Here is a 27370-nt window from a genome sequence, read left to right as displayed (position 1 = left end):
GATGCCTTATTGAGTTCAACTCAAGTGATTTTTCCCAAACCCAAAACTTGGGTATTTATAGGGAATGGAGACTTGATCTCCCTTCTCCCATTAATGTGGGAGATTTGCATTTTTCCTCAATTTTATTTTAATCAAAAACAAAATAAAATGCAAGGCAATCAACAAGCTCCAAGTGTCACATGGAGGGAGAAGGTTGGTGAGGACCACCAGGGGGGACCAAAACACCTTGTTCCTCAAGCCAAACACCAAGCACATAGTCCCCTCCCATGACCAGGTTGACCACGCCACATGGCTGGCTGGCAGCCCAGCCAGCCAGCACACGGCCAGCCAGCACATTCATGCGCTGCTGCGATGCTGCTCCTTGGTGCTGCTTTGCTAGCAAGCACGCATAGCACACACACGCACACACAACACGCTGCTAGGATGCGATGTGTGTGCTGCTTGGTGGTGCTACGCTAGCACGCACGCACAGCCCAGCACGCTGCTGCGATGCTTGTGCTGTGTGAGTGCGCTGATTGCATAACTTACGGCTGGGTGCGTGGCCGAGCACACTAGCACGCTAGCATGCGCTAGCTGCTAGCATGCTTGCGGCCAGCAGCACCAGCTATGCTAGCATGCTTGGCCTAGCACGCAATGCATGCTAGGCTTGCGGCATGCTTTGCGATGTGCTTGGTAGCTTAGGCTAGTCTAGCACTTGCATGGTTAGGCTAATGCGAGGCTACGGCCTAGCTCAAACTTGTCGCTTGCTTGATTTTCCATCTTGTCGAATTCTAAACTCGACTCGACTTGCGACGCTCGGTTTCGACGCTCTAAGCTCAACATCCGATGTCTTTGTTCGTAATACTCTAATGACTTATCTAATCCTTCGGATTGATTCGTCGTCTCGGATCGTTATTCGACTGGGGTGCGACCCGAAGGGTTCAGTCAAGATTAAGCCGTAACATTAATTATTCATTAATATTACTGATCGGAAGCGGCCTCCATCTAAGCATTCCGATCACTTGACCTCACTAAAGAATTAGCTTCCTAATAATTCTGAACCCTCTATCGGAATAATACACTTGTTGGAAGGACACCATTCCTTTCACAAATTACCACAAGATTCAATCCAGTGGTTATTTCTCCTTTTAATAACTCATAATAATCTCCTAGAATTTTGATGTCGCAACATCTATCAATGCCACCATTGCCGGCTTATTACTATAAACGCAAAATTCTTTATGCTAGAATTGAAAGTGATTAATAAATGCAAATCATTTTTCAAGAGAAAAAAAAAAAAAAAAAAAAAAAAGCAAAACAAGTTGTAGAATTGATTTCATCACAAATTTTGTGAAGTAAATAAGTACCACATTGAACCCTAGTTTCAATTTGGGGGCTGGAAATAAAGGCTCTGTTGTTGACTTCATAAAGATGTTAAAGGTAGGATGTAACACCCTAATTATTCTCTGCATTAAGAAGACACTTGTACTTGAATATACTTAAGTGAACTACTAGTCTATTGCCGCCATCTTGATAATGTCTATGGCTTTTATCAAAGATATACAACGGAAAGTTTAACTTTCACAAACTAAATAAGAAACCAAAACCAATTAAAACTAATTTTGTTATAACTTATCGAAACCATCATGTCTCAAATTAAACTAAATGAAGAGCAATAATCCAAAAATATTATATTATAACCAACAAACAACATAAACGTACACGTAATTAGAAAAGCTCATTTTAGTTGCCGACTTGCCACACTTTCCTTATAAAGTCGTCCCTATCTAGTTAATTGTCACACTATTGTAGGTGTCGACCTACCTTACCACTTGTAAATGTGCTTGGCAATTGTATCAATCAATATAATTGACATTGCATTATTGATAGGGACAAGCAAGAAGCCGCTAACAAGTTTTTAAGGAACTCGTAATTGTTAATGAATTATTAACGAAAGGGACGAAAAAAAGCAATCACGATTAGGAACAAGTTCAAAGGCAACAACAATTTGATCTATGAAGGTTAAACTCCATCCACAATCCATTAGATTGCTAACCCCATTTAATAACGAAACATATGAGAGTTCGGGGATGAAAATACAAAATTGAATCGAGAAGACAACTAAGCTTGTATTAGCCTTTACTTGGTTCTTATTGTGACATGTATTAATTGTAATCGAAAAGACAAATAAAAATTCAATTCACCCCAAACTAGATTCTACTAAGTTAGTTGAATATTAATGCACACACATAAAATTGCTAATATTATGATCACGTGATTAAAGAACATAATTATTGGGCTCTTAACCGTTTGTCCATGATTATCTTTTTTTTTTTTTTTTTTTTTGAGGAATATAATTATCTTATTAGTTGTTGTATTCAAATACCGATCTTGATTAACATACAGTGTAGTGATCATACAAATAAAGCAATATAACATGTATAGCAAATCATATTGGAAGCAACAAAGGATATAAACAATAATCAGCAATCAAAATAGCCTAATATAATACTAGAAATCAAAGCAATAAAATAAAGTAATTGATTTTATAAAAAAAAAAAAAAAAGAATTAAATGCATACTTCTAACACGAACTTTGAAGACTATATCATGAATAAACAATGAGTAAACTTCAATGAAATATAAATCAAAAGAATTAAGTTAAATCAAAGTTAATTATTGAAAGCCTTGATCAAAAGGTAGAACCTCATTATTGAAAGCCTTGATCAAAAGGTAGAACCTCGGGTTTTGTTATAGACCTTCAGATTGCTTGAATTGAGACTTTTAGTTGATTAGGAACACCGGATAAGTTCGTCTGGGCTCTTGAGGGTAATTCGTTCATCTCCATAATAAATTGTAAAAGGAATTATTTATAGACTAACGAGCCAAAATAGATATAAAAGATGGAAAACTCATGTTACACATGAGAAGTCGGTGTGTCACTCAAAAGGAGTGGCGTGACACAAATTTGCATGTCACACAAATTCGAGGCATTCCAAAGGGAGGTTAGTGAGGTACAAATATATAATGAGGGACAATGCAGTCATTTCACTTTAAATTTCGCAAAATTTCACGTTGTATCATTGGGTGATCAAATAGTTACATTATATGTATCCAGTGGTATTATATATATGCTTGTATTGGTACGAAATACACTCTCAGTGGTATTTTATAAGCTTCTAGTGGTACAATTAGAGTGTGCTCCTCATTGAGTAGTCAAATAGTACCATTGTAAATTGATTCAGTGATACTATAAACGTTTTCAGTGGTACTAAATACACTCTCAGTAGTACTTGAATAAAAATTCCAATGGTATTTTATAAGCTTCCAATGGTACAAGTCAAAGTGTGGTTGACAGGCTAAAGTCGTATCACCTAATCAAAAGTAATTCCTAAAACCACTAACTAAAATAGATAGGGAAGTAGGGTCGAATCCACAGGGAAACAAGTCTTTTTATTCCTAATCAATTAATATAATCTAAATTATCAAGTAACCAAATTGTTCTTTAATGAAAATTAAACTAATGGAAAATAATTAAACTAAGGGAGGAAATCAATAATAAAAGGCCTAGGGTATAGGTTTACTAATAAATAATATTCCAGGGTAAAACACAACAATAAATTATCAATGCACTCAATTAATCAGATCATAAAGGGCTTTCGCTACGTATTATAATCACAGAATTAATCTACCGGTATTAAATCGCATCTCTCAAATCTTGACTTAACCATTTATAAATTAACCTGCCTATTGAAACTAAGCCTAAACATCAATTCTCATCTCTCGAATCTCGAATCAATATTGCATAACTCATACAATTAAACCTGCGCAAATCTAATTGCATAGCATTATATCAATCAATAGGAAATTAATCTAAAACATTAACAATCAACAATAATAAATTACCCCTTCATATTATTTATGGATCCCTACAACCCTAGAAATAAAACTAGTCACACATATTTAAATCTAAACTAATCAAAACAATTAAATAAAGTATAATATAAAAACAATAATAATAATTAAAACTAAAACAAGATCGAATGAAAATAACAAAACTAAGAATACTGGATGCTAAAATAATGAAAGCTAAATAACGAAAATCGTAAAACAATAAAAGTTAAAGTTAATTGTTGCATGAAAACTAAAACTAAATAAAAGAATAATAAAAAGATCTAAAAAAAGCTGCGGAAAGCAAAACTAAGAACTAATAGAATCAATCTAACCTTCTTAATGTCAGCCTACTAATAGGCTTTAATTTATATACTAGTAATACTACCCAACCCACTAAAAAAAGAGTAGCCGACATTAATTAGCAATTTAACAGTGCTTGGACTTCTCCCACCCGATCGGGCATTGGGCTGCAAGATCGGGCCCGGTCAGCAATGCTACGAGCTGGGCCTTGCCTTCTTTTGCTTTGGGCCCACTTCTTCTTTCTTTCATACTTGGTCCGCGGCACTTAATTGATCCATGATAATAATGTGACCCATTCTCTTCTCTAATCGAGCCCTTATTCACCAAACTAAATTTATCTAGCGCGGTCTTGGGCTTCAAATATACGGTCATAAAATACGATCAAACTCCAATATCTTTGTAGTGGCTCAATAAGCTCGGGAATTATCGTAAATCTGCAAATTACTACAAAATAATACTAACTCTACAAAAACACTAGAAAATGTATATTAGTAATAAAAATAGCTCCGTAGAGCTCAAATAAATACAATTATGACCATTGGGACGGGGAATAAATATATATATAAAATAGACTTATCAGTGGTCCCATCACTATTTTCTCTCTTTTTACGTGTAATGGGTCCTACAACACATTTTTTATCTCTCTTCTATGTACTTTTATCATATTTTAGTATTGTTATGTATTTGCTAATAACGATACTAAATTCATTCAGTGATACTATAAACGCTTTCAGTGGTACTAAATACACTCTCAGTTATGTACTTGATCATACATAACTAACCTCCATTACTACTTCCTCCACAAACTTGCGCATGTCGCTCAAGTTTGCTGGACAAATTATTGGAAAGATCTAGATGTCTTCTTTATGACCCAATCATAATTAGGTCACTATTATTTGTAGATTTTAATATATGGCCAAAGTAGTGCAAGAGTGTCAATTTTGGGCTTGGTTTATTAGTATTTTGATCATATCTCTTTCATTTCAAATTGAAATTGAGCTTATAATATATCATTGGAAGTCAAAGTTGATTTCAAGGGGTATCCATCTATATAATTTTCATATAAAAATTCCAAGGCTTGGAAATAAGCTTAGCTTGATTTTAGGCTAAGGTTAGAGAAAAGGATAGTGGGTTAGGGTTTATGCTAATGAAATGCTAAAATGATTTAGAAATGGGCTAGAGAGAATATTCAAGTAATTTTTAGATCTATTGCACAACCAGGACCAAATTAGGTGGCAATATACGCTTCATATCAGACTTAATATTGGAGAGACACATTTTGGTGTCTACAACTACTTCTTTTTTTTTTTCATAAATGCCATGGATCCCCTTTGCAAATATTATTACTATTATCATTCTTATTGTTATTGTCGTTCTTATTGTTGTTGTTTTTGTTTATGTTGTTGTTGTTGTTGTTTTGATCAACATTGTTTGAAGATCTGCGGGGGAAATCTGAAAACCCTAATGCTAAAGCTAGAAAATAACTTCTGGGATTTATTGCTTGATGAAATTGAAGAGATATTTTGTGAATTGAAAGAGAAGGAGATGTAGACAAGGGAAGCATGGAGTGGAGAAAAGGGGATTGTAAATTGAATTATTGTAAAGGCTAACAAAAATAATTAATTTTTTTTATCCTATCATGTTGGACCTAATCTATAAGTTATATAAGTTCAATCAAAACCAATTCTAATCTGGAGTATCCAGCGGGTAAATTTCTATACCTAGGATTGGAACCAGTACTGATCCTGGTTTTAAAACTTGACTTGGACCTAGTGGGACAGGTTTTAGGTTTGGACCCGTTGGGTCTCAGCCGGTTTAAGTTCCAAAACATGATGCCCAAAATTATTGCTCACCCCTACTACATACTAAGTAGTTCCTTTGTTCTTTTTTATTTGCCCTTTTTTATTTGTCACTATTGCTAACGCACAACTTTAGCCATCAATTATTAATTTTTAACGAGTAAAAATTATAAAAACTAGATATTGCTGTATTATTTATTTGTGTGAATTCTAAATTTCTAATAAGATTCCATGTTTCTTACATATAAATTTCACACAAAAAGGTCAACAACGATGACGTGAATCAAAAATCACAATAAATCAAATTCGAGACCAACATTTCATATTTTTTGCAACATTTGTAAAAAATGGATGTTTCATAATATTGACATACTATTTGCAACAAACTTTTTTTTTTTTTTTTGGGGTAATTTAAGTTGTCATTTTTCTCTATCACACACTATAAATCTCTATCGGTTCAGGTCATAATCGATTTGGATTGAACTTGGTCGGTTTGAAAACGGGTTTACCCAATTTGAAGTGGGTTTCAGTTTAAATCATATAGGGTTAAAATCGAGTCAGATCATTATCGAGTATGGTTAGTCAAAACGGGTCAGGTTATAATCAAGTTATGTCATAAATAAGTTGGGATTATCGAGTAATAGGTTGAAATGGATCAGATCATAAACATATTGCTTATAGGTTGTAAACGGGTCAGTCATAACAGGATATGAGTTGTAAACCATTCGATCTCAACGGGTTACGGGTCGTAAACAGTTCGGTCTCAATAGGTTACGGTTAAAAACGGTTCAATCACAATGGGTTACGAGTTATAGACGGTTCGGTCACAACGGGTTACAAGTTGAAACGGTTCAGGTTTATCGGATATTTGCTGGGTTTAAACGGTTTTTGGTTTAAAATGGGTTGGGTTACTATCGGGTTTAGACGAATCAGTTCGGGTTGTAACGATTTGGCTTGATACCGGGTTGGGTTAGTAAAGGTTCGCACAAATTTTGTAACAACCCCAATAATTCTCCCTTTTCCAACCACTTACTTTAAATAAAATAGAGGAAAATTATTTACATGTTACCGCCACGTGTTAAAGCGTTAAGGCTTTATTAGAATTTCGCAACGAAAAAACCAAACTTAAATCTTTAAAATAATATAGTTTAGAAAAACAATAAATCAGAGCTTACAAACTGAGACCATATAAGGCCCTTATTTAACACCAAACCAATATTCAAATCCCAAAACATAAACGGAATAGTAAACATAAATAAGTTCAACACAAAAAACAAATACTCTCAATCACACTAATCCCTTGACAATGCGTTTAACAAATCCCTGAACTTCACATCATCAAGCTAACCTGTGCAATACTGCTCCTCAATAATACAAGTGTAATAATTGGATCATCATAGGCTCATTGAAAGGCGAAGGCCATGACCAAAAGAAAACATACAAAAGCACGCAATCAGCAAAGCTGAGTACATACAAGCTACAACGCACCAACCTAGCATGCTCAACTAATTAAAATAAATAAACATACATCACGAATTCATTAATCAAGACTCCTCACTTAAATAGTTCAATCAACTCAACATATTTACTAACCAATCCCAATCACTTGACTCTTTATATTTAATTTAATTCATTTAATTGGAGTAAGCAATAGACGAGGTTGTCCAATCCACCAAATCATTTTGGTCCCAAATGACCATTTATTAGACGAGGTTGTCCAATCCACCAAATCATTTTAGTCCCAAATGACCATTTAAAATAAAAAAAATATAACGCGATGTAAGAATGAACGCGACTATTCTCAAAGTTAGTCTAGGATCCCATCTAACTCTCATTATAAAATAAAATTGTAAATACCAAAACAAAAGAGGACATGTTGATCAAACAAGCCTCGGAAAGTCATAGGCTACCACCGTGTACCTCAACCCATAATTGTCAATACTCTAAAAGTGCACACTTTCTAGAGTTTTATTGCTCATCCATGTTTCACTTTATGTGATTACAAGTTTAATTAATAGTCAACTCATTCAATTAAACCATAAACAACCATTCACAGAAATTTACTTTTAATCTTAATTAGGACAATGATAATCACATCACAAATTGACCTTTAATTCCCTTAAATTCCAAAATCCAAAATTGTTGAACATAGTCAACCCAACTAGCCATTTCAGCTTAATCCACCTTTACTCAACATACTAACAAGTCATACTTGGGTAATAATAAAAATAATAATAACTTCATGGAATAATTAATAAATTCATTTCACTTAAACTATTCTATTCCAACCCTTCAATAATCCAAATGTGCTTAACAAACCAATCCAATAAAATATGCTTGTATCAACATTCCATACAAACAATTAATAATCCAATTCAACATGCTTGCATCCATAATTCCATACAAACATAATCAATTCACCAAAACATGTCTCATAAACATAAGTCATACATGAATTAATTCAATGTTTAACTAAACAATTTCCATCCAAGAGTTCTCTAAACACGAAACTAAGTTCTTTCCTTGATACTATGTACAACGAAGTAGACGTGTACGTATCTCGTTTAAACAATCCTTTGTGCCACTTTAATCACTTAAAAGTCTCTTAGGGAATAATCACCTCCTAGAAAACAACTAACAATCATAAATTAATACCCAAACTAATTTCCAGCAATATAATTAGATTAAAGACACCTTAAAACTTCCTTTAAAACATGTTTTTATGCTTAATTAATGATTAAAAATACACTAGGTACAAAGCCCCAATGTAATTGCTCATAAGAACCCTAAAATTCCAATTTTAATAAATTAAAACCCTAGATTTTAAAACTCATAAAATCTGAAATTTTAAAATATAATTATAATATGAAATTATAAGTTTAAAACATCATAAACATGATTATATAATCAATTAATCATACTTAAAACAATAAAATAAAAAAGGATCACAAACAAGGGTATAAAATAGGAAATAGGATAAAATAAGAGGAGAGGGAGATGGGAAGAGCCACGACAGGTGGCCGACAGTGGCTGGGCGAACTGTCGGTGGTCGGTGTCGGTTTTTGGTGGGCAGGGGTGACTGACAGAAGCAGGTGGCAGTGAGGGTGGAAACTCACGTAAGAAGAGGCAAAACAAAGAAAGGAAAAAAAAAGAGGAAAAAGAAAATAAAAGGAGAAATAAAATAAAACTAACCTTTTTGTGTGGGAAAATTTGGGAATGAATGGGGTATATATAGGGTAAGTTTCCTAAAAAAAAATATGAATTGTAGGGTAAGTAAAGTAAGATTAGATTGGAACTCAAGAATAAAATAACGGGCCACTTAATTAATAGAAATAAATTGGACTTTTATTTTAATAGTCAATCGTAGAATGTAGGTACATAAAATTATTTGTACTAATAAATTTTCACCCAAAATAATAATTTGAAACTTTTTAAAAAAATAAATTCCAGAAAATACAAATAAATAAAATAAAATTTCATTTATAAATTATTTAAAAATACGGGGATTACAAATTCGATTCAGTTCAGTTTCGGGTTGAAAAAATTAGGCCGGATCGGTTTTCGGTTTTCAAAAACCGGGTATTTAACTGTTCATTTCTTTTTCGGATCGGTTCGAAATAGTCGGGTTTAAAGGTTTGCATTAGAAATTGACAGCTTTAGAAATGGAGGTAGTATTAATTGTTACGATTCCATTTTTTTCAATTTCAATAATACCTCCTATTGTTACATTGCGCAAAATTTTTTATTTACCTTGTTACGGTTAAGTATTGGCACATAGCTGTTATTTACATGACAAGTACATAGCAACTATAAGATAAAAGAGTGGTGAATTTTTTTTTTTTCTTTAGTGGTAATGACTATAAATAGTACTACTAAAACAATATATACTTTAGTAGTATAAAATATAAAATACATGTATAATTGTACATTAAAAATACCCCTTTTAGTATAATTGTACATTAAAAATACCACTGTATCAATAAAAAAAATCAGAAAAATTAAATGAATTTACCAATTAGCGCTCCTATATGCATCCCAAATAAATAACAGCTATGCACCTAGTTGTTTTAGTAGTATGTTTATAGCCATTGTATGGTAGAAGAAAAAAAAAATTGCCCACTCTTTTGTCTTATTATAGCTGCTATGCGCCAATATTAACCCTTACCATTTCCTATATGATATAGGGTTTATATTTGGCGGGAAAAGCCATTGAATTCGGAAGAACTGAGGAAGATGGCGAATCGGCTTATCAGTGAAATGGGTCTTCCCAACTCAATTGCCAACATCTTTGCAGCCCGCAATATCAAAACTGCCAAGGTCAGTTGATGAAAATTATATTTGCAATTTTAATTTTCTTAAAGTGTACCATAATTTTTAAATCCCTCAAATTGCTGAAATTTCTTGTAAATTTTGACGATTTAGCTTTTGGGTACTTTTGAAATGTTACTTTAATGGTGTAATTTGAATGATTTGGTGTATTAGTTGATTCTATCTATACTTTTTATTATTGGGTTTATATTTTGCTGTTAGTTTATTGTGATTGGAAAAACTCGATTGATTGATTGTTTGGTTGTTGATGTATTATGTCAAAAAAAGGATTCGAATCGCAAGCAAAAGACCGATTGATTGTATGTAGTCGTTTAAAACTGATGATTTTGATATATGTACTTGGGGTATTGCTAATTTAGGTGATCTTAGCTATTCTAATCACTGGAAGTTCTTTGGTTATCATTTCTAAGATAAAAACTTCGATTGAAATATCGGCAATGGTGCTGATTTCCCTTGATTTTAGCTTCATTTCATCCTTGAAAATTAGATTAAAAATGATCATTATTATTATTTTTTTTTTATATGCACTCTATGTACTTGGACTTGGGTACACTTGGACATGGGGTAGGTATCCAAATGTCCTACCCGATTATTTTGTGAAACTTTGCATGAGTTTGGCTGAAAATGAATTGTCGAAACTCGAAGTATTCACACTTATGTAGATCCGACATTGGTACTTGAGGTGAAATGAAGAGTCCAAATAACATAACACCGACACTTAAACAATCTTTACTTGTACTTGATAGCAATTTCTATTCATGGGTTTGATGGCCTTTTTTTTTTTTTTTTTTTTTTCCCCTTCTTCTAGGATGCACTTTCGCTAACAGAATTTGAGTTGATGGAGTTACTTGATGTGGGGTTGACAGAGGTGACATCCGCACTTGCATACATCAGTGAAGTGGTCTGCCCACCCTTTGAAACTGTAAGCCTATGGTCCTGGCTGTTTTTGCTGTTTATTTCATAGTTGATTTGCTTTGTATCATTCTTATATAGCCCTTTTTAAGTTTGGCTTTTAGGCATTATCGCTTTTGGAGCAACGAGTTCAAAATGAACACTTGGCTGGCCATCTTCCTACAAAACTAGAGGGTTTAGACAAGGCCTTGTGCGGTGGGATTCCATTTGGCGTTGTGACTGAGCTGGTTGGTCCAGCAGGGATCGGAAAAACACAAGTATGTCAAACATAAATGTGATTCTTTCTTTTAAATAGGGATGATATATCACATATGCTTGTACACTTGAGTTCTTATATGAAATTTTCTGCTTAAAAATGCCCAAGTTTTAGAATGCTTTTACTAATCTATTCTGATCAAAATATGATTATACTTGACCAATGTATAAGAAAACTCAAGGCGCGCTAAAGTGAGAGGGGTTCCACTGCGCCTAGGCACGCCTCTTGGTGTGAGGCACACTATATGAACAATTTAAACATTTTGGCTGAAATTTGCTTTAGATGCGCCTCTTGGTGTGCCTCATGTGCCTAACCTACGCCTACAAACACATCACCCAGACCAAGTTAAGAGCTTACCACCTGTCACTTTGCGCCTAGCGTGCACTTTTTCAAACACTGTACTTGACCTTAAGTTGCTTATAAAGTTTAGACATTTATATAACATCTCAATTTTATCCTTTTTAGCTGTTTTTAGGAATCTATTCTTTTAGTAATTTGTATGGATTTAAATTTTAGAAGAAAAATAGTAGAAGTATGACTGAACTCGGTATTTCAAATATTACAAGGTTTTACAAGGTTATATTATCAAATTAAAGATTATTGTACTAATTTTAATGAAGTTGATTTTTAGAGAGAATAACGAGAGATATAGAATACAATGAAAATCAAAAAGGAAGGTTAGTAATGAAAATAAGCTAAAAGAAAGAAAAAAAAAAAAAAGGAATGGGAGATGGATTACAAGAGGAATATTTAGACTTTTTTTTATTGTGGTGTCTAAGAACAATCTCTTGGATAGGTAAAAGGTTTGGATTGTTCTCTCTATACTCTATTATTCTATGGGATAAATTGATCAAAGTCAAGAATGATCTTGAGAAGAATGTTTTAGAAGCTCTAAATGTTGCATTGCTTGAGTGTATAATAATTTACCACCATTTTTTTTGAAAGGGATAATTTACCACTATCTAATACAAAGACCTTATGATTTTCCATTATATCATAAAAGAGAAGTGATGCTTAGGGAAATATCTGACTGGTTTGTGTTCAAAATGCAGTTTTGCCTGAAGCTGGCATTACTGGCTTCACTTCCAGTGAGTTGTGGTGGCTTAGATGGTCATGTTATTTACATTGATGTGGAGTCCAAATTCAGCTCACGAAGGTAGTTGAATTATATTTTATATGTTATCTTTCCATTGATTAGTAGTAGTTAGCTTTTGTTTTGACTAAAAAATTACTTGACAGAAGCATAAACTCATCTTCCTGTTTCTCTAGACTCGGAAAACTATCTTAAAAAGATAAAAGAGTTTTTTTTAGGTGTATTGTGATAACTTTCATGTGAGTTGTATTTAAACAAGAATTTAATTTGCTATCCTAATCTACAATATTCAGAAATTTTTTGTTGATGTTTAATACGTCAGGATGATAGAGATTGGGTCAAAAAGTTTTCCAGAAGTATTTTATCGTGAAGGGATGGCGAAAGAGGTAAAACGGTTTTCCACTTAAGTAATGTGGATTTTGGTGTTAATGAAGAACTAGCATTGATCATCATATATTGCCCCAGATGGCAGGTAGAATTCTGGTGTTGCAGCCTACATCGCTTCTTGAGTTTACTGATAGGTACTTTGTTGAAGTCATGTTAGAATTAAACCAATTGCTGTAAAATGTACCTTTCTTTTGCATTGGACTTGCTACCCCCTCCGTCACTTTTCTGATGTTTCATTTGGTTTTTTACACAAGTGTTAAGAAAAAGACTTTTGGAGTATATAAAATGAGAATATTTGTTTCGGGAAGGAAAATATTTTGGTAATGGGAAATATTTGCTTTGGGAGGAGGTAAATGTCATGGTAAAAGGAAATAGTTGCTTTGGGAATATGTAAATATTTTGATAAATGGGAATAGTAGATAATATGAGGGTAAGTGTATTAGCAGTATGAGAATATGTGGGGTAAATGTGTAAAATTAGTATTTTATTTCAGGAAAGTTTAGAAATGTAACCATAGAAAAGAGAGGGAGGAAGTATGAGAATATGTGGGGTAAATGTGTAAAATTAGTATTTTATTTCAGGAAAGTTTAGAAATGTAACCATAGAAAGGAGAGGGAGGAAGTAATATTGATATGAGCTTTGCCCTAGCATTGCATGTTGGCTGGTTAAAATGATCTGAATGAAGATAGGTGACAGTAGAAGTATTGCTTTGTTGGACGTTATGATAATAGTCATGCAACTTGTTCTAAAATATATGTTCTTGTCAGTTTAAGATGTGAGCTTATCGATTCTTTAAGGTTAAAAAAGTCTTGACTGTTTTGGGGTTTATTATCTTATATTTCAAAAATGATTTGACACTTTGAGGTATTAGTAGGATTCCTTTATTTTGGGTTTTAACAATCATCTTTGTAATAAGAACTTGTAAGAAGGGGGGGTGGGGGTGGGGGGTTGTTATTGATGCATGAGTTTATTATTGCTTTTAGTCATGATTGGAATAAGAAAATGATGCTAATCATGGGATGCCGATGGAGACATGGAGCTTTATACTACTCCCTTCGGTTTATCTTTGCCTTATAAGAATCCCTACCTTTTAAGAAGTATGAGATATCTTATGAATAGTGTTTGGACAAATGTATTATTTAAAATGTTTATTTACTTATGCCCTCATTAATGTTAATTGCCTCTTTTTTAAAACTCTTAAGAATAATGTACGGACATTTATACCCCTAAAACCATTTGTTTACATATTTGCTCTCGTTATCAACTAAATTTATAACATAAGGTCAAACTGATATAGCTACCCGAACATGTACTAAAAGGGTACCAATTATCACAATAAAAAGTGGAAAAGAACCAAGAGGAATAAGAGCTTGCAGTGGAAAACTGGAAATATAGCTTCTAATAGATTATGCGATATTGTTACCTCCCAAAATCATAGGTGAACGTAAGGTTATCTCTAATTTGAGCATGAGAAGAGCGAGAATACAAGGAACATGAGAAGAAAATAAATAGAAAACCCTATTCTTTTATTTGTTACGTGAACATTTATTAACATTAGTTGTTATTGAAAAAAATGTGAACTAATTTTTTTAATTAGCTTGTAAGTCATTATATAATTGTAGAATGGTAATATAGAAAATCAAAACTCAATTTTTTTTTTTTTTTTTTTCCCTTAAGTTACATTTTCTTCATATTGTTATTGTTTGTTATATCCCAAAAACATAGGTAACGTATAATTTTTATTATATATTTTGTGATGTATCGATTTCATATTATTTATTAGAAGCTAAAATTCCATGGTGAGACATAACAATAGGTTTTAGTTGAGCGGTGCTTTAAATGCATTAGACTAAAAATTGATAATTTAGATGCTCCCTCCATTCCATAAAATACTTCTCATTTCTCTTTTATTGCATGTGCAACGAGAATTACCCATTTCTCCTTTTACTTAGGTTCAAATGATGTAATAATGTTTAGTTTTTTACCTCTATGAATATCTTTTTATACTCATCTTCATTTTACTCTCCTAATAAATTCATATATAATTACTTTTCATATCACTCTCACTCACCCTCTTCCAAGTTTTCTTAGGTTTCCCCCTATCCTTTGTGATCCCATCACTTTTTAACTCTTTGAGCCTCTTTACTGGAGCCTTACTTGGTCTCCTTCATACATGACCAAACCAACATAAGTGATTCTCCTTCATCTTGTACTCAATCAATGTAACCCTTGCTTTTTTTTTTTTTTTTTTTTTTTTTTTTTTATATATATATATTTTTTTAAAAATTATCTCATTCCTCAACCAATCCTCTTTGTATGGCCACACATCCATTGCAACATACGAATTTCCGCCACATCCATCTTATGTGCGTGGCAATGCTTTACTGCCAACATTTTATACCATATAACAAAGCATGCTTTATTGCCATTCGGTAGAATTTACCCTTTAATTTATGTGGCATGTTGGATCACATAAAACTTCCATCACACTCTTCCACTTTAACCAATCCGCTTTGATCCTGGGAGCTACATCTCCATCATTTTGAATAATAGATCCTACATATCAGTTTACCTCTAAGGACAATCTTCCCATCCAAGGTGATCACCTCTAAACTTACATTCCAAATACTCTGTCTTACATCTGCTCACCTTTAAGCCATGTGACTCCAAAGTTCGTCTCCACAATTCCAACTTTCTTTTCATGCCTTCTTTCGTCTCGTCAATCAACACTATATCGTGAGCAACCATCATGCACTATGGCATATCATCTTAAATTGAACTCGTCAATTCGTCCATATATCAATAGAAAAAGGTTAAGTGTAGAACCTTGATGAACTCCGATTGTAATAGGGAACTCTTCTGTCTTCCCAACCGTGGTTTGCACACTTGCGCTAGCTCTGTCATACATGTCATATATGATGTTAATATATTTTCGCGAAACGCCTTTTCTTGTTAAAGCCCGCTAAAGAATCTCCCTTGGTATCTTATTGTAAGCCTTTTCCAAATCAAACCATGTGTATCCTTCTTATCCCGATAAATCTCCATTAGTTGTCTCATAAGATGGATTGCCACCATAGTCAATCTTCCACACATAAATCTAAATTGGGTTTTTGAGATCTTTACACTTCTCCTTAACCTTTGTTCTCTCACTTGCTCCCAAAGTTTCATAGTATGACTTATTAGTTTGTTCCCTCGATAGTTAGCACAATTTTGGACATCGCCTTTGATCTTTATACAAAGGTATTACAATACTTTTCCTACACTCTAAAGGCATCTTATTACATCTCCAAATCTCGTTGAAAAAAGTTGTCTAACTATTCAATTCCTCTTTCTTCCAAACATCTCCAAACCTTAATAGGAATGCCATAAGGCCCAACCTCTTTCTTCAATCCCATCTTTTTTAATGCCATTTTGACTTCCCCCTTTTGAATCCTTCGCATAAACTTCCAATGAACCCTATCACGAGGGACACTTATATAACCAATATCTTGGGTTCGATTGCCATTGTATAGGTTATCAAAGTAAGACCTCCATGTATTCTTTATTTCCTTGTCTCCAACTAGAACTTTGTGGTCAATATCCTTCACAAACTTGACCTTTCCAATATCAGCAAGTCTATAGACGCCTTTTCTTCAACATATAAAAATATATTTTATTCTTTTTTATTGTGGTTGATTTAATCATAACATATATTTTCAAAATATTATTGTTTTATACTTTTTAGAAAAGCATAGTTAATAGTGGTCAAGGGGGTGTATTAGCAAATGGTTTTGTCAAAATGATGCAACTATTAAGAAACGGAGGAAGTACTTAACAAAACCTTAACCCTTACACTCTACTAAATCTACGTCCCCAAAAGAAACGAGATGATTTTGTAGGATTGGGGGGGGGGGTGTTTGTGTGTGCTCTCAACGTACTGAGAACAATTTTTTTTTTTTTCATTTTTTTTGCATAGCTATTGACTTCCAAGTTCCAATTTCATGCTATCTTTTGATATACAAAAGAGCAACCCTCATATGTGTCATTTTACCCAGTTTAGGTTTCTAGTTACTTTACATTAATGAATATACTACAATGATAGACTAATGGGCTATGCATCTGTTTCCCAGCTTGCAGCAAATAAAGGTTTTATTGCTCCAGAATAAAGCGAAGTTGCTTATCATTGACAGTATGGCCGCTCTTCTTTCTGGGTAATTCCTCTTTTACTTTATTGTGTCTTTGTGCTCCTATGTTGAGTAAATTAATGTGAAAAGTTGGCAATCTTTCTTGTAGGTTGAGTCATATAGTAACTTAGTAAGTTGAAGTACATTGTTAAAGCCATATATCTGATCAAATTAATAAAGAAAACTTATCTTAAAATCCTTTTACTTTTGTTTAAGGGGCTATTGAGTATTGTTAGTGGTAAAACTTGTCAATTTGCATACTTTTTGGTCAATGACATCCATGGTAGAGGAGAAGTTATAATTATGACTTTAAGGAATGAAAGAGAGGGAACTTGCACCCTTTGTGCGTTGCATAAGAATTATTTTGGTTATCCACTACTTATCCATGCTTTTGTTGTCATTTATTGAATGTGAGTTGAGGATAAAGGAGATTGCACGGTTGCACCTGTGCTATATTCATGGTATAAAGTTCAAACTGGTTTTGTAAGCTGTGTGGGTTGTATAACATAAAATTTTCAATTTATTTATGTGTACGGCCTTTTCCTTGACTCCGGTAATGAAACTAGTTTTGGGCAATGTTAAGTTTAAAATTTTAAACTACGGAAAGTCTCGTGGAAGATGTAAATAGAAAAATAAAATAGTAACAACAGAGAAGATATTATATCTATCTTGCCTTTAGTTTTAAGAAATCTTAACATGTCATTTTTTAAAGATTGATGAAGTGGTTGGATATACAAAAAAGGGAGAAATAGTTCATTGATTTTAAGATTAAGGATAATTTTTTTCCCAAGATGAATATGAAGATTCATTTGAAACTATATAATAATTGAAGATATATATTTATTTTAAAGAAATAAAAGAAAAAAAAATTGAGAATGCACAAAGAGATGACATGTGTATCAAAAAGATTTGGTGATAAAATTACTCCCTCTCCGCAGCTAAATGATTGTTACACTTACCATTTACACACAGACCAAGTGTCTGTGAAAAACTAAGTGTGTGGGCTGTAAGTGGTTACTTTTTTTTGGGATAAGGAGGGGGAAAATCGTAAGATGTCATAATGGAAAATGGAAGAAAGCAAAAGTGTAAAGAACAAAAAGGAATAAACAAACGTTGAAAGTTTAAAGAACATAAAAAAAGAAATGTAAAAAAAATAATTTAAAATTTAAAATAGATTTAAGTACTTCCTCCGTTTCAAATTAGATGGCACAGTTTGACTTTGTGCACTCTTTAACTTCGTTTTGTGATTTTGAGTTGTAAAACAGTATAGTCATGTGGGGTCTTGTTAGATTCATCTCAATATTTATTTTTTAAATGTCAGTTTTTTATAATTTTTGCTGATATGTAATCAAGGATATTTGCATTAAAAAGTATGCATTAACAAACGTGCCTAAATGAAATGTGTCATCTAATGTATTTGCATTGATGATTGATGAAATAGTAAAAGGTTGGGTATGGTGAGGTTATGAATTTTGATGGCCCTATAAATTTTAGGAGACAACTCATGTATACCTACACATTAGCAGTGAGTGTTGTATGCTAGATAGCTTGCAGTAATGCAGTGTGTACCAATATTTAGAAACTATATGTATTGACAATGAGGCCTTTCAAACAATAGATGGTTATATCTTCCCTGCCCCTTACGGGGTCATAAGACCCAGTTGTTCCGAAAAGAACAGTCATTAGGGTGAGGTAAGAAAAGTTGAGATGGAGAAATTTGGCGACTTCTACCATCCAAAAAAGGCGGCAAGTTAAGCATGAGCTAAAGGGTTACTTTGATTTATTTTAGCAATTATGGTCTAATACATTATTGAATTTACTATAAAGTGTGTAGTTGCATTCTTGGCACATAAGCGCCTTATGTGCATCTAATGAAATTATTGCCTACTTTATGGCTACTTTCCCAAGGAACTTTGTTGATTCTGAACTTTGTTTGCAAAGAAACCATACATTTTTTAAACAAGTTGCAGATCTGTACAAAAATGTTTTTTTTTAAAAAAAAAAAGATGAGTTGCTTGTGAGCCAATTTATGGTCTTTAGTCCAACAATGAGTCTCAAGGGAGGGAGGATAACCACTCTGGCTCATAGCCCAAACGCAAGTAACTACTCCCATACTGCCATGGTAAACAATCAAGAGTTTTTTGCACTCCCTTGAAAAATTGGTCAGTACAAGAATTTATAAATTTGATTAGTATTTGTCAAATTTTGTTCAAAAATCTGATTTGATTGTGTTATTGTAATGGGAATAGTTGTAAAAAAATCCTTCAGTGGCTTACTGACTCACTATATTTTTTAAAATAAGAACACAGTTTCTTTTTATCGAAAAAGAGCAAGCTATTGACGCAAGTCACTTTTTTGCTAGGCATGCTAGAAATTGAAATAAGGGACTTGAGAACATCTAACAATCAGCTTAGCCTTTTCTTTTTTTATAAGAGTTCTACAGGGGTCCTTGAGGAACACCCCTTCAAATTGCAAAAGTTTCATTTCATCTTCAAGCATTTCCCCTTTGCCCACATCCCACGGAAATAGAAAGGGGTACCAAGTATGTGCTGCTTAGGACTCTTAGGAGCCTTGTTCAAATACTACTCACTACTAATGAGCCAATTTCTGTCTTATTTTGGTAGAGCAATATTCTGTGAGATGTTCTAACTTGTGTCTGATGAAATAGTTGTTTATATCTACTTCATTTACACAGTGGATGAACATATAATTGTGAATAAAGAAACATTTGGAAGATACAGCATACAGCAGAATATGCTCTGAGAAAAATGGTGAACTTTTAAAGCAGGACTTATATGCTCTGGAAAATTAGACATGCTATCAGCAGTTAATGATGGTTAGATATAAAGAGATTAAAGACCAATCAAGACGAAATTTCTTATTTCACCGCATGATATGGATTCTAATGACCCTGTTCTTACGTCTTGCAGAAATTCATTCTGTATGAAAGAAAAATTGATTCTTGATAATTGGAAAGAATTTAAAAGTTGGTTAGACTAAATTCCTTTATATATCCTTTACAGTCTACTAGTCTAGAAAGAGACTGCTGATTTTTAAAAGCAGTGATTTATTTCCAACATGTATAACCTGGAAGGACTATGTATGTATTATTCTTCCTGAAAAAGTGCTATGCTTCCACTATTTTGGTCATCTAGTGTATCTTTGCTTATGATTCTTACCCACGAAGGTGGTATGCTCTAGACACTCTTTACAGCCATGCCTAACTTGGATGGAAAAGCACATACGCACAGACTTTAGGCACATGTATATACGGACATACGTATGTATGCATGTATCGTGCATGTTGCATATTTATTGGGTTTGTGCATACGTGAATCATAGATACATGCATAATACTCATTTGGATAATAAATGTTGTGATTGAGGCAAACTAACTAGAGGAAGCATGTCTCCATGCAAAAAGCCCTTCTCTCTTTCTACAAAAGATAGATACTCTAGGTTTGTCCATACTAGGAAGGAGTAAGAACCATTCATGTGATTTAGCTAAAGTACTTATTCAGTTAATAAGGACTGGTGGTTTTATTCAAACCACTGAAACCAATTTCTGAGGATGGGTAAATGACTTGTGTTACCCTCAAGTTATATCGTAAGGAGAATGCCACATCTTAGAAGTTGCCTTAAGTGTCAGGTTGAAACATTCACGATCAACTTATTTAAAATCAGGGGTCGGGCACCTGTGCCAGTTAATTACTTGTTTATTGGTGCGTGATTTTTATTAGTTCAAGTGCTCATATAATATATTGTTGTGTAGGGAATATGAGCAGACAAATCCTAGACAGCATGCACTTGCATGGCATATTTCATTCATCAAGTAAAATTTCCTTGCCTATTACCTATTTCTGAACCCCTCTTCTATATGTTTTTTTTCACTCTGAATTGCTGAATTTAAGATTTACCATTTGATATACAGATCACTAGCAGAGCTCTCACGGATACCTATTGTTGTGACAAACCAAGTTAGATCACAATCACATGATGACTCTTTGTTTTCTTTCCAACATACTGATGGTACCAATTGTAAGTTTTTGCTGTTTAACTTTTTGCAGTCCCCATTATACCTTTTAGGGTTAGTAATGATATAATGTCATGTTTTATAATTGAACATTGTCATTTTTAGGTAATTATTATGCGAGGTCATTGATAAAAATTTCATTTGGAATTTAACGATATTATGAAACATAACAATAATTGCAATATCCACAAATCTTAACCCAATTTTCTATTCTCATAACTGCAGCCTGAAACAGAGCAAATATGATTTCTGTGCTTCATTATTTTATGCAAATCTTACATGAATGGATATCCCTTGAAATAAGCTTTACAATGATATATCATAATCCCAATTTCAATTTAACGAAGGAGATCTAATCAAAGTACTAAACTCGGTCAAAAACCGATACCCTTGCACTATTTTGGCCATATCTTAAGATCTAGAAATGATAATGACTTAATTCCAATTGGGTTGGAAAATAGACTTTTAGGGCTTTCAAATGATATATTATTTGTCTTAATCTGAGTTCAGGATCAAAAGTTATGATAAAACTAAAACCGTAAAAAATTGGAAAAGAAACACCTGGAATTTTTGTTTTGTTTGGCCTCCACCCAAAAAAAAAAAAAAAAAAAAAAAAACTGACTTTAACTACGGCGATGACCTTGCTCTTGGCCGGTTGTGGTCGGTGGTGGTTTGTTAGGACATAAGAATGTTAGTTTGAGTTAGATGGGTGAAAAGCATGGAATACACGGGAGGGTATGTTCGTCCAAAAATGCAAGCGTCATTTAACTACCCCCGGTGTTTAGATATTAAGCGCCCTTGAAGCCTTTAATGCAGGTTCAGCCGTTCAGCAACTGCAAGTTTCTCACTTAACTTTGTATATAAAGAATGAAAGCAAAATATTTAGATAAGTTGCCTTCGTTTTTTCAAAGTAAAAAAAAGCAATTGATGTACGTATCCAATTTAAAATTAAAACCATAATTATCTTTATTGCCCCTTTACAGATCTGCAATCACTAAACTAAATAACTTGTAAACTGTACAGCAACTATTTTAAAGGAAAAAGAGGATGTTTCCATATAAGAGACCAAACATAATTTATTTATTTATTTATTTTTGTTTTATTTTTGTAATTTACAGTTTTGTATAAACTTTTCTGCGTATAGTGAGTTCTTGCAATGTCTAATCTCTCGCACTTGTTGGTTTCATGAATTGCTCACTAGTCAACTGGAAAATCACCCGTCATCATAATCCATCTATTCCATTCCCTGCTGCTTGGTTTGATATTCATAGCCATTTTATATGTACAGTGCAGATGCAGACTAGATCAGACAATCTTACAAGATTTGACACTCATCTGATTGCTGCTTTAGGGATTCACTGGGCACATGCTGTAAGCATAAGGCTTATCCTTGACTCGAGATCTGGTACGCATGTCATCAAGTGGGAATAGACTCTAATAGAGTGTTAGTTTCAGTGATGGAAACCCAGATTTTAGAATTAAAGTAAGATGTGTTAAAAAATTTATATATAACAAGTGATTTACTTTGTTTAATGTATCTGTTTGTAACAGATTTACTTTTTAGGACTAAAGAATAATTTCATTATCAGTTACTCTTTCTATTAAAAAAAATTAAAAAAAAGAAAAATGTCGTTTTCCTAATTGTAAGAGCCTCTAAGAGAATCCTTTTGAAGGTGTTGGTCTGGGTTGCTAGAAAAGTTAGATTGGCTTATGAAGGACTTCCTTAAAAAATTGTATTATCAGAGGTAGGGAGCTGTACACCGGTAGATGATTGTATATGGGAAGGACTTGAAAAAAATATTGATTTATTAAGGCTTTCGTGGAATGAATGGGAATTATTTATGGCCATTTATAATAAAATTTAATCCCAAAATGTTGTGTTTGCAACTTGGGAGTTGGGACAACCGTGTAAAACTCAATTTTAATGGTTGGGACTTGGGACTAGGCTATTGATGTAGAATTGATACAGCATAAACTTTGGTGTTTCACTCAATGATCAAATTTAATATTTCAAACGAGTTATTTCTGATATCAGATACGTATGCATTAAAGAGATTTCTAGTAAGTAGTAAGGTTACGATTTGACATGCAGGGAATAACCCCGTTAGAAGTGTGAATCTCTTTTAATGAAAGTAGATCTTAGTGAAATTCATTACTGGAGCAAATAAAGGATGTCAATAAACTAGCATGGATAAAATCTTAAGCCGCATAACATAGCCTGTAGTTTTAAGAAAAGAAATAGGGAGCTTAACATTAAGCATAAAGGTTTGGCCACTTGGCAAATTTTCAGAGCTCACTCTCTTTACAAGAAATCTGATGACTAGCTGCGGTAGCTATTTATTGCTAAAAACTAGCTTTAACATACTAAGTGGTAAAAACTGGGCCAAGGTGGTGGACTGGTGGTGTTAAAAGTAGAAAGAGAAGGCACAACTGAAGTTTGTTTGACATTGGACATGAGAAGACAATTATAACTGCTTTAATAGAGGAATGATTTGGGTGGGATGGCTGCTGTGGATATGCATTTGATCTCTAGCTCCTCTATATTCATGCATTTTGAAGTAAGGAATAGACATGAGCGTGTTGCTTTCTGTTTTACTGCTATATATGGTTAAGCAAGCCCTTATGGAGCACTCTTCAGGATTTTGGTTCTGATATTATGTAAATTAAATCAGTGGAATCCTCTAGCTAGTTGGAGCTTGGAGGTGATTACAACTTCAATTCATCGTCGATGACAGAGTTAATAGAGCTGTACATAAATGAAAGATTTTTGATGATTGTATTGATAGTATTGGTTTAAGTCCCTTAAAAGTTTAGGATACTATAACTCTTGGTGTAAAGGGCATATTGATAGTAGAATTTGCTCAGGTTAGATGCAGAATTTTACCGATGTAATATAGTACCTCAATCTCTCTATTTCTGATCATTCCCCACTCCTCTCCACCCCCACCGCCCCCCTCTTTTTTTTAGTTACTTCTCTTCTAAACTCTATTGGTGGAGCAAGGCCTTTTAAATTCTTGAATTACTTAGTCTTTCATAGTAAATTTGGTGAAATTATTTGTGCTCCTTTTAGTGATGTTGCTGTCAAATGAAGCCATAAGCTGAAATTATGGCTCAAATTAGACAAAACCAAAGTCTATTTGAAAACCTTGCATCCTAAGGATTTTGCTAGCACTATTCAGATAATTGAAAAGGTATGATGTGATTTGGAGGAAGTTCAGTCTCAGCTAGAGTATGTTGATAGTAATTTTTCATGTTAAAGAGCATTTTTGCTGTAATCAACTGAAAAAAATGGTGGAGAGTTGTAGAAATTGAAGAAATTTCTCATAGACAGAAGGCTATTATTTCAATATTGGCGACTCTGATCATAGGTTCTTTTCTGCTGTTAGGAAAAGGCACAGAGTGAACTTAATTAACTTCTCTATAATGATATGGAAACATTGATGGACTCTAATTATTCAAGATGAAGTAATAGGTTTAACAAAACTTCTAGGTAATAGCTTACCATTGGTTGTTACACCTACAATTTGAAGTGGACCTAGGCTCAGCCTTGAATCTAGAGGAAAACTCTGATAGATTGTCATACAAAGTGAAATTTATTTTGGCTATGATGGGTATTGGAGTTTATAAAGCCCCTGGATTAGACGGTTTGAATGCTGTCTGTTTCAAAAGAAGTTTTGTCTCTTATTAAGTCTGATGTGTATAATGATGTGGATAAATTTTTTCATACCAAAACTATGCTCAAGTACATGGACTGTGCTCAGTAATGTGGTTACTATTTTTTTTTTTAAATCTTGACCTTTAGAACATAAAGAATTATTGGAGATTTTCTAATTGTTTATCAAGCTGGTTTCTTCAGGGAGGCTCAGTGAGATAATCTTAAGAAAGCATACTACTCTTTTGAAGGAAATTTCTTGCATGAGGTTATGTTGGGGCTTGATTTCCAAAAGTTGTTTGTTGACTAATTTTTTGGTTGTCACTACTTCCTACGGTACCCTTATCAATGTAAGTCCTGTATAGTTGTATTCCTTTTGAAGCTAAAAAGGGTTGAGGCTATTAATTTTTGAAAGAATTCAGGGGATAAGCACATATTTCACTTGCGATGCTCTTTACAAAAGCTATCTATCACATCTAGCTTCAAAGAAGTAAGATGACTTTCAGTCTTTCAGAGGTAACTGTAGGAGTCCTGTGGCTGTGTTTAAAGATATATTGTTTTGAATTTTCTTGTAGAATTACTAGTCAGCAATGTTTATTGCTCAAAATTTTTGCTAAGTCTGTTGTTATTGAGCTTTAGTAGGGGTCTATGACTTTAGGGCTGCAGATGAAGAAGTGATTTTGCTTGGCCCTGCGTAGAAGGAATGAGCTTAAATTATATTAATACCATTGCAATAGGCCTATTTTTGCAGGCTTTTTTTTTTTTTTTTTTTTTTTTTGTACCACTTTGATTTTATTATTATATTCCTTTTGTTTGCCCAAAAAATAAAAAGAAAAAGAAATAGCATGGTGAACTATGTTCAGAAATGGTTTTGTTCATGACATGAGAGGTAATGTCAACCATGCTTAATTATGTCAACCATGCTCAATATAAATAACAAATCAAACCTAGTACAAGGAGAGAGTGGAAAAGCCTGAACCAACCTCATCCCTGGCCATCAACACCAACTCACCAAGGAGCACCACCCTGTCCTCTACCCACCATAACTCCCAAGCCCCAACTTTGTATCTCTAATCCGAACAAGCGAGAGAAAGGAAGTAATGGTAGATCTTGAATTTGCCAAATCATGAGCATGATTTGCGGAAGTTTCTGGCCTGTGATTTGCCAGATTTCGACCAATAACTGTTCAAATGTTTGTTTCTACTGGTGAGGAGTTATGTGCTCTTTCCTGTCTCCCTCTCTCTCTTTGGCTTGCTTTGGAAACTTATTGCAGGTCTTATACTCTTTATGTCTAATTATCTTTTATCTAAAAATGCAGGTCAAAGATACATGAAGATTGCAAAATCTCCAATGTCTCCACCTCTGCAATTTTGTTTTGAGATAACTGCTTCCGGAATTTCCTTCTTAAGTGATGATGGTGTCGAAGTCTCAGGGCCACAAATTAATGCAATACACTCTCATGGTCAGTTACTTTCGTTTAGACAATGGCATCACAACTACCGGTTTCAAGGCTTTAATAAACATATTGCTCTCCATTAATGATTTTTTTGATATGTTACTGGCAATTTGGTGTCATGAAACAAATTATGATTGAATTCATGCATGTCTTTAAAATTCCTCATTATCTCTAATGTTTCTGTCCTAGACTGCTTGGGAATTATCTCTGAACCATGTCAATGTTTTCAGGTCACAGCGACATTATCTATTGCGGTGATACGTGCTAGTTGAATTCTTTTGCTCAGAACAATGCCCATTGATCAGTAAATGAGTAATTTGAAGCACTTATCTAACTACAAATCTGATCCCTCCAGCCTTTCTTAATTAATCCACTTTGTAATCATGCATAAGATGTACAGAATATTTTTAATTATAATTTGCTGTTGTGATTTTGGATGTCTCAGACAATATACGGAGTAGTCGATTAATTTGGGTACTATTAGTTGGTTCAGTACATGTTCGTATATTCCTACCCAGAAACTACTTTTCATTTAATGGTTGAAAGACCAAAGAAAAAGAGACTTTTATAGTACTCCTTCCACTTCCTCTGTTTCTTTTTAGTTGGCACATTTCTTTAGTTCATTTTTCAATGCATAAATTCAAGTATTAATAACTATTTTTTTGGAATGATAAGGAGAAGGCCCATCAAGGGAAAATGTAAGGGAATCCCTCCTAAGATGTGCTTGGTGAGATTCGACCCTTGGCCTCACGTCTAAAAGTCAGAGAACTAGCCAACTACTCTAGCCTCATATCTCCAACCATTAATATCTTTAACTAGTGTGTGACCCGTGCTTTGCTCCATGTGATACTTTGAATAATTTCATTTTTGTATTAGGCGCTTTAAAATACTTTTTAATTTTTTAAAGTGGGTAATTAAGAATACAACGACAACAATACTTATTTTGAAATTTTTCGGTTTTTATTCATTCTAATACATGTATCATGTATGTATTTATATATAAATGTGGCTTAATAAAACATGATTTAATTCTAGCTAAGATGGTAATACATGTGGTTTCCAATCAATGAGGTGGGGTTCAAATCTCATGTGGCATGATGCTAAAGGTTGTTAAATGA

At 33.5% G+C, this 27370-nt stretch overlaps 1 protein-coding gene across 2 annotated transcripts; it reads left to right on the top strand.

The window, feature by feature from the left end:
* Positions 1 to 8557: 8557 nt before the first annotated feature.
* On the top strand, positions 8558 to 26825 carry LOC110711926 (DNA repair protein RAD51 homolog 2-like). Of its 2 annotated transcripts, XM_021890362.1 has the most exons (12): positions 8558 to 10288; positions 11109 to 11222; positions 11317 to 11469; positions 12521 to 12624; positions 12884 to 12947; positions 13027 to 13082; positions 17058 to 17138; positions 20884 to 20943; positions 21043 to 21149; positions 22433 to 22549; positions 26115 to 26258; positions 26483 to 26825. In XM_021890362.1, the coding sequence occupies exons 1-12, from the start codon at positions 10205 to 10207 to the stop codon at positions 26518 to 26520; spliced, it is 1122 nt and encodes a 373-aa protein (XP_021746054.1). In that variant the 5' UTR covers positions 8558 to 10204; the 3' UTR covers positions 26521 to 26825. The 2 variants fall into 2 exon arrangements, with proteins under 2 accessions (XP_021746054.1, XP_021746055.1); XM_021890363.1 differs by lacking the exons at positions 12884 to 12947; positions 13027 to 13082.
* The last annotated feature ends 545 nt before the right edge of the window (positions 26826 to 27370 follow it).

Source organism: Chenopodium quinoa, unplaced genomic scaffold, assembly GCF_001683475.1.
Source record: "Chenopodium quinoa cultivar QQ74 unplaced genomic scaffold, ASM168347v1, whole genome shotgun sequence".
In the NCBI taxonomy this organism is placed as follows: Eukaryota; Viridiplantae; Streptophyta; class Magnoliopsida; order Caryophyllales; family Amaranthaceae; genus Chenopodium; species Chenopodium quinoa.
The sequence above is the reverse complement of the archived record's forward strand: the minus strand, read 5'-3'. Positions and strand labels throughout refer to the sequence as shown.

What these genes read in the sequence shown, in the direction of transcription:
- LOC110711926 (XM_021890362.1), top strand. Translation starts at nt 10,205, where the DNA reads ATGGCGAATCGGCTTATCAGTGAAATGGGTCTTCCCAACTCAATTGCC. An exon ending in TCCAAATTCAGCTCACGAAG is followed by an intron (nt 12,625 to 12,883) that starts GTAGTTGAATTA and finishes TTAATACGTCAG; the next exon opens with GATGATAGAGATTGGGTCAA. An exon ending in TATCCTTGACTCGAGATCTG is followed by an intron (nt 22,550 to 26,114) that starts GTACGCATGTCA and finishes CTAAAAATGCAG; the next exon opens with GTCAAAGATACATGAAGATT.